Here is an 8254-nt window from a genome sequence, read left to right as displayed (position 1 = left end):
CATACTTGCTTGGGCATATCTCGCTAGCGATGGGACATTAAGTCCTCCTTTACTTTTACTCGCTGCTAGGGTTTTCCGTGCTATTCTGGCTCTCTTACCCGCCCAGATAAAATTATCAATATTTTTCTGAAAAACCGTAGACCAAAACAACGGGAGCCTAACCGGAATCATTTGAAGAAGATATAACCATTTGGGAACTATATAAGATCTAATAACATTCATTCTGCCAAGCCAAGAAATAAAAAGGCCTTTCCACTCTTTAGTTTGCTTAATCAATTCATCACGTAATTTACTAAAGTTAACTTCTATGATTTCCGAGATTTTAGTTGGAATTACAACCCCCAAATAGTCGATCTTATCGGTCGCCCAAGAAAAATCAAAGGATTCCTCAATGCTCATTTTGGATGAAGCCGAGAGATTCATCATTACAGCTTGTGTTTTAGTGATATTCAATTTATAGTTCGAAAAACTGCTAAATAAATTAATTTCAGCCATCAAATAATCAACTGAGTTTAACGGATCATACAAAGAAAGTAAAATATCATCCGCATATAAACAGAGTTTATTTTCCAAATCACCGATTCTTATTCCTTTAATGCTTTTATTGAATCTAATTCTCGACGCTAATGGTTCTAATGTAAGAATATATAACAGAGGTGCCAATGGGCAACCTTGTCGAGTCCCGTTATTTAATCTAAAACGTTCCGATTTAAAGCCTTGGCCAACTACCATTGCGGTTGGTGTTGTGTACAGCGCCATAACAGCTCGAATAAAACCTTCGCCAAAGCCATAAGACCTCAGTGTCTGTTCTAAAAAGGACCAGTTAACCCGGTCGAAGGCCTTTTCCGCGTCCAAAGCCAAGAAGATTGAGGGAATTTCATGAGTGGTTACGTATTCTACTATGTCAATAATCTTACGGACATTATCACTAGATTGTCTTCCTTTTATGAAGCCAGACTGATCTCTACCAATTAACTGTGAACACAATGGTTTTAAACGGGCAGCTGATATTGAAGAGTATATTTTAGTATCCAAATTAATCAAAGAGATTGGCCTATAATCGGACACTTTCAGGAACTCTTTCCCAGCTTTGGGTATTGGAAGAATAATCGCCTCCAACATACCGTTAGGAAAGGACTTATTTGCACTGATTTCGTTGAACATGCTTGTTAGATGCGGAACTACCAATTTGGACAGTTTTTTATAAAACAATGCTGTATATCCATCAGGACCTGGAGCTTTACGTACTTTAAGTTTTTTTATCGCCTTATTTACTTCACTCTCCAAAAAAGGAGCGTCCAATTGTTCTATCAGTGTCTCAGTCAACTTCGGCAATCTGGAGTCCTGCAAATACTGTCTCATCTGTGCATCATCTTGGGCTTGGCCTACAATATTATACAGAGATGTATAAAACTTACCAAAGGCTGTCCCAATATTTTCAGGACTTGAAATATATTTATCCCCGTCTATAAGTTTAAGAATTCGATTTTTTAAATTTCTATTTTTTAATTGGTTGGTAAGCTGTTTCTCTGCCCGGTTCCCAACGTAGTAGAATTTTTGCTTTAACTTAATCAAATTATAATTTGCTTTACTTATTAAACGGTCCTCAATTTCTTTTTTAATTTTAATCATATTCATAATGTCCTGTTCTTCATGAGATTGACTGCACTTTCTTTTTAGATTACTCAGTAAAATATATAGATCAGACAATTTTTCTTTTCCTTTTTTCCTATTATAAGCGTCTTTTTTAATTAAATATCCTCTCAGGACACATTTATACGCGCACCAGATATTACCCAGACTCACATTATGCGGCAAATTCTCAGAGAAAAACTGAATGGTCGTCTGGGATATATAATCAAGAGAATCCTTACAGCCTAATAATGATTCATTTATCCTCCAAGGACGTGAGGTTAAATGAAATTTCTTTTCTATTTCTAAGCAGACTGGGTCATGATCTGTCCAGGCTGCATTTCCTATACTAATGCGCTTACAATCTGAGATCACGTTCGCTGTAGTTAATATAAGATCTATACGTGAAAAAGTCTTATGCCGGCCCGAAAAAAAGGTATAATCTTTATCTGACGGTCTCAACGTCCTCCAAACATCGTAGAGTTTATATTTACCAAGAGTAATACTGAAAGCATTAGATAAATTAACTTGGTTTCTATTAGGAGTTCTACCTCGGGAACTAGTAGTGTCCAATACTGCATCAGGAGCACAATTAAAGTCCCCCATACACAAAAAGGTTCCCTGGATATAATTCTGGATTTTTTGTAATGTGCCATTTAAAAAATGGTTCTGTTTATAATTAGGTGCATAAATGTTCAAAATAGAAAATAATCTCTCATCTAATTTGCACACTATGAAAACATATCTAGCATGAGAATCCTTCTGCTTATAGATCAACTCAACTTTAATTTTATTTGAGATTAGGATAGCTACACCCCGTTTTTTCCTGCTAGGTAACGATGAATGTTCAAGGACGATATATCTTTTATTGTTCAATCTGCAGATATCTGCATTTTTCAAATGTGTTTCTTGGACGCAGCATACGTCTATATGATGATTATTTATATAATTGAATAGCGAATATCTTTTATGAGGCAGATTTAATCCTTGAACATTCAACGAAATAATCTTAAATAAATCTTCCATGTTTCAAATAGTTATTGTAACTAACAAAAACCTGATAAGGCTTGACACCCTCACAATCCATACATCCTACATCCATACACAAATAACAAAATTTACACAAAATAATGGAAACCCAAATACTATTCCAACATCGGAGAAAAAACCCAACATTCTCCGAGGACATAGTAACTCCACCTTGTTGAGGAGCTATACGGGAACTAATCTATGTTAAGGAAAGAATGATAAGTAAACCAAATGGGAGGGGGGGGGAAGAAGAAGAGAAAAAAAAAAAAAAAAAAAAAAGAAACCTAGTGTATTTTAACTATTAGTCATATTAGTCTTATCTATGCCAAAATTTATCCTAAGTGATTAATAAAAAAAAAATAAATAAATTCCCATAGAAATATAGAAGATTTAAGTTATAGATATAATTATGTATTAAATGGCATATGTCGTGAAATTAGAAACACCATACTCCAGATATCACGTGATGCTTAAAAAGGGTAGAATACTTTAAATCTAAATAAAAAATTTATGAACAAAGTGTAGATTGAATTATACTTATCATTATTAATTATTGCATACCCTTCAAATCCATTAGCTCAACAATACCTGTGATTTAATAGTAACACAAGTGAATATTCCTCCTATACTCCTTCAAATCCCATATAATGGGAGATTACACATATATAATCTTGAATAAATAACACACAAAAAAAAAAAAAAAGGGAATCCCCCCCCAAAAAGTCGCGCATCCGCTAGATTATTATTGCAAACCATGTACTACATTTCCTTTAAGCCAACTCCTAGCTTCATCAACCGTTGATAGCTTAATTGGTTGATGCTGAGCGGACATAATAATCAATTTTACTGGGAATCCCCACGAGTATCTGATATTTTGCTCTCTCAAAATCTTGGTCACTTCTTTAAATTCAAATCTCTTTTGTCTAGTAAATAAAGAGAGATCTTGAAGGAACATTAAATGTTGAAATTTATCTACTTTCGGAGCATATTTGCTTGCAGCCAATAATATTTTCTGTCGCATAAAGAAAGTTGAGAAACGAATAATTATATCCCTGGGTTTTCCTTCAGCAATATTCTTTGGTTTTAACGGTCTGTGTACACGTTCATGGGGGTATGTTTGAGTTTGGGAGGGGGGCACTGGTGGATTCCTGGGGAGACTTATTACTTGGCTTCTCAGTCCATTCATGTCTAAGTAACCCTGTGCTTATTGGGGGCACAGGGCGAACGAGATACCCCGTCTGGTCTGATTTTATAATCCTTGATACCTAACATACTTCATCTAACATATTATCCTTCATGTGCAACGTGCTTCATCTAACATACTGTCCTTCAGAACCAACAGTCCTCAGTAGAGTCTTCATCTTCCTATCCTTCTGTAAAACACATCGGAATAGATACAACACCTGTTAATCTCCGCAGCATAATAGATTCCGAAAATAGTAAATATAGAATCTTCCGTACCCTCTACACGTTGCCTGCACTAAGCACCGGGGACTCAGAAGCATCGGTAAGTTGGCGGGAGGCATAACACAGCCTCATAGTCAGACCTATTTGAGGTCTGATTATAAGACAACCCCGATTGTAAGACGAGGGGTATTTTTCAGAGCATTTGCTCTGGAAAAAACCTCGTCTTATAATCGGGCAAATACGGTAATACTGTATTAGCAATACATATTTTTTTATGACCCCAGTGTACCCATCTTCTGATGGCTAATTTCAGCAGGATATTGCACAATGTCACCAAGTTCACCTCATCTCAGACTGGTTTCATGAGCATGACAATGAGTTTACTGCACTCCAATGGCGGTGCAACGGGAGATTTGTAGCATGGATATGCAGCCGACAAATCTGCAGGAACTGCGTGATGCCATCATGTCCATATGGACCAAAATCTCTGAGGAATGCTTCCAGCAGCCTTGTAGAAAGTATGCCACAAAGAATGAATGCAGTTCTGAAGGCAAAAGGGGGTTCAACACCATACTAGCAAGGTGTACCTTATAAAGTGGCCAGTGAGTGTGTGTATATATGTGTATATATAAATATACACAAACTAGAACCTGAAAATCAGGTATCTCTGATTTTGAAATCTTCTCAAAAACAGTAAGAAAATCCCTGGGTCTCAAACATTTTATTTTGTGTTCCTTTTTCACTGACCCTTAAGAGGTAATCTTTTTATTTATATTTCAAACGTATTTTGTGTTGTTGCTGTGTTGAAGAGTTAGTGGGGAATTATATAGGGTTAGGATTAGGATTATGTAGATGTAAAACAAAAAATAAGCAAATTTAAAGAATATAAAACGGTTTCCAAGTCAGGGCAAGTTAACAAATATATTTTTCCCATTTATACCAGCTGTGTACAATAAATATGCCTATAAGACTGTGGAAAAAAATCTTATTTTTAAAAGAATATTATTCACAAAAAAATGAATGTATATGGTTTAAAAAATCCTTTTGTGACTACACTTTTGGTCCTTAAGGGGTTAAATATAGCATTTTATATGAATATTTGCATTTAATATCCTAGTGTACCATAGAAACAAAATACACATTGATATACACACTAACCGGTCGTAACCAATGTGGACCTAAAGAAGAGTAGCCAGACCATTACATTTCAGTAGTCAGCTAGTGCCTTTCTACATCACAAAAGAAAGACTAACATTAATGCCCTTGTTTGATTCTCTTACAAGATAATGTAACGTATTGTTTGAATCCCCAGCATTCCGTGTTCATCACAAGCACACGTCTTATTGATGCATTCCTATTTATTAATCTATTAGCCTATACATATAACTAATTGCTGCTGTGCTATGCAGTTCTCTCTTGCATAGAGATGGCTCGGTTCTTTGTAATTCAGGAGCGCTGAAAAACCTTCTTAACGATTTTGTAGAAGAATTCAGCAATTTGCCAGAAGAGTTTCTTCACAGCCGACATTTGCGGTTTCTTGAAGACGACTCCATTGATCCACTCGTCGTAATACTGGGTAGAAGTAAAAACTCCAAGGATTTGCTTCTGACGACAGCTGGAGCCCCAGCTGGTTATGCCGACCACAGTGTAGAACTTAGCCTTGCTCCTTTTGCACATCAAAGGTCCTCCGCCGTAACCCTGCGGAAATCAAAGTAAGGCAGGTATTCCTTTATAAAGACTTTCAATAATTACAATGCCGGAATCAGGACATTTTCTCTGCCTGGGTCTGTGCTGCTCCTTCCTGCATTTCATCTTTCCCCTTTCTGAAATGTTCAATAATATTTCCCTACAGAATCTTTAAATAGCCGTATTTTCCCACACTTTTGTCTGACCCATGTAACATGCAGAAACATATTACCTCTCAGCTGTTAATCGACACAGTGTTACAGAAAGAATTCTGTCCAGGGTGTTAAAAATATTAACAAAGTATCATCGCTGAGTAAAAGGGGCATTCTAAGAAAAATTGGCTTACCTGGCAACTGTCGTCACCTCCCTGCTCAAATCCAGCACACAGGTTGTAGTCACCCACTGCTCCGTTGTACCAGGTTGGGCGGTTGCAATGCTCAACTGGAATAATGTTTACCGGGGCTTCATGAAGAATGTCAGATGTTCCAGTGGCTGAATAGAAAATAGAGCATATCAAACACAGGGTCGTCATCAAAAATCTTGGGGTAAAGTACAAACCATGTCCCTGTAACCACCCTCACTATATATATGTACAAATCCTATAGATAAATCTGTGCTTACATTGTTCTTTAATGACACCCCAGCCTGCAACGTAGCAATCGTCCAATTTGCTCAGAATTGCTTGTTTGGCAGGAAGGCAGGCAGGCTGAGTGAATTTGTCAAATACGATGGTCTGATCCAGCCTGACCAAAGCGATGTCATTGCTTTCAGTATCAGGGTCGTAATTCTCATGTTCAATCTTCTCTTTTATAGTTCGGATCTGAGCATGTGCCCCCATGTCTGAGAGTTGGTTGGTCCCAAACACAAGTCTCCAAGAATAATACTCACTGAGTAAAACAAAATGCTATTTATTAGTATTAACAGGGATAATGAAGAAAATTGTATTATAAGACATAGTGAGAGGTCAGAATTTCCTCAATAATAGTTTTATACTATAACAGGAAGCAAGCACGCTTATGTTTTCTACAAAACAATGTACGGTTATGGTTCTGATTAAAGGTCTCAATCAGTTGTAATACAGACCCCAAAGGTCCCCTTTCTCCCAAACTGACCCAACACTGCATTGTTTCTTCCATAAAATAATGAAGTTACTTACTTGCCAACATCCCGGAAACAATGGGCAGCTGTCAGAACCCATAAATGATTAAGGACGACACCTCCGCATACGTGGAAATACTCATCGTCCCTGTACTCCTGGATGCTGATTACCCAGGGCCAGTTACCAGGCTCCGCATCCTTTCCTCCCACCACGCGGGAGCCACGGAAATCCTCCGCTAGGGGTCTGTCTCCACAGACTGAAATAGAAAGACATTGGAGAAAAAGGACGTTTTACTTTCATTTAAAATGACGGGCATGCTGAGACAAAAATGAAAAGGAGATATAACTATAGCTGTTTAATTCTCAAATTATATCAGATATATATATATTCATATATATCGTATATACATTAGTCTATAGTTCTATTTCACTATTTAGGTACAATAAAATAAATTAGACATGTGTTATTAAGGATTTGTCATTTATTATGATTGTGATTATTATTACTCCTACTAATAACCTGATCCTAATTTGAAGCTATTTGACAGTTACAGGCATTAACTGTTTTAGAGCAGTACAAATAGGGGGGTGATGGGTTAAGGAGTTATTTATATTAGAATAGGCTGTAAAAATATAAAACATCCCTGAATTGTAATGGTAATGGCCTATATCTCCCCTAAAGCCATTGATGACAAATTAAAAACATAGACTTTCCTTCTGTAATAACAGATCTACTTACCTCCATTGTCAGAGCTCTCAGATGTTCCAAAAAGAGCCCATATAATTAGAAAAATCACATGTAGCTTCATATTTAGTCCACATTGAAAAAGCGATCTGCTCAAGCAAGAGAATGGGCAGAAAATATTGTACACCTGCTGGAATTCCGGCATCATAAAGCCAGGACTAGGTATGAGGTCACAAAACAGTGAAAGTGTGAAACATGGAAATACAGAGACTGAAACTGGAAAATAAATAAATACATAATCAAATATATGTACAAATATCAATAGCAAAAAATAAATGTTATGCTTCTGCGGCAGAATAAATAAAATGTATTAATTTGCTGATCTTAAAGGAGAAATGGGAATGAAATAAATTAAGGGAAGACAAACAAGAAAAGTTTTATATATAACAAGAATAACTTCACATATTTGTCTATTCTATTTACCCCTAACGAAGAATATGAGAACAGGACACAGATCTTGCAGTTGAATGTAGACGATCTGGTGAATTGATAGGGTTAGTTGATCATGGACCGAAATGAGTATCATTTGTTCATTTCAAGAATTCACAAATGTGTCTTCTCTAAGACTTAATGTATAATACAGTTACGTGTATTACAATCTAGAAATGATGATATCTTATTAAATCACTGAGTGTGATTAGTCCTTATTTGAATAAT

General features: G+C 36.3%; 1 protein-coding gene across 1 annotated transcript; it reads right to left on the bottom strand.

Annotated features, from left to right (window-relative positions):
* Positions 1-5514: 5514 nt before the first annotated feature.
* LOC128467990 (acrosin-like) lies at positions 5515-7661 on the bottom strand. Its single transcript, XM_053449769.1, has 5 exons — positions 7592-7661; positions 6911-7109; positions 6376-6641; positions 6101-6246; positions 5515-5766 (listed from the first exon to the last, which is right to left on the bottom strand). The coding sequence occupies exons 1-5, from the start codon at positions 7659-7661 to the stop codon at positions 5515-5517; spliced, it is 933 nt and encodes a 310-aa protein (XP_053305744.1).
* Positions 7662-8254: the final 593 nt, after the last annotated feature.

Source organism: Spea bombifrons, chromosome 10 (assembly GCF_027358695.1).
Source record: "Spea bombifrons isolate aSpeBom1 chromosome 10, aSpeBom1.2.pri, whole genome shotgun sequence".
In the NCBI taxonomy this organism is placed as follows: Eukaryota; Metazoa; Chordata; class Amphibia; order Anura; family Pelobatidae; genus Spea; species Spea bombifrons.
This window is presented reverse-complemented; position numbering and strand designations above follow the sequence as displayed.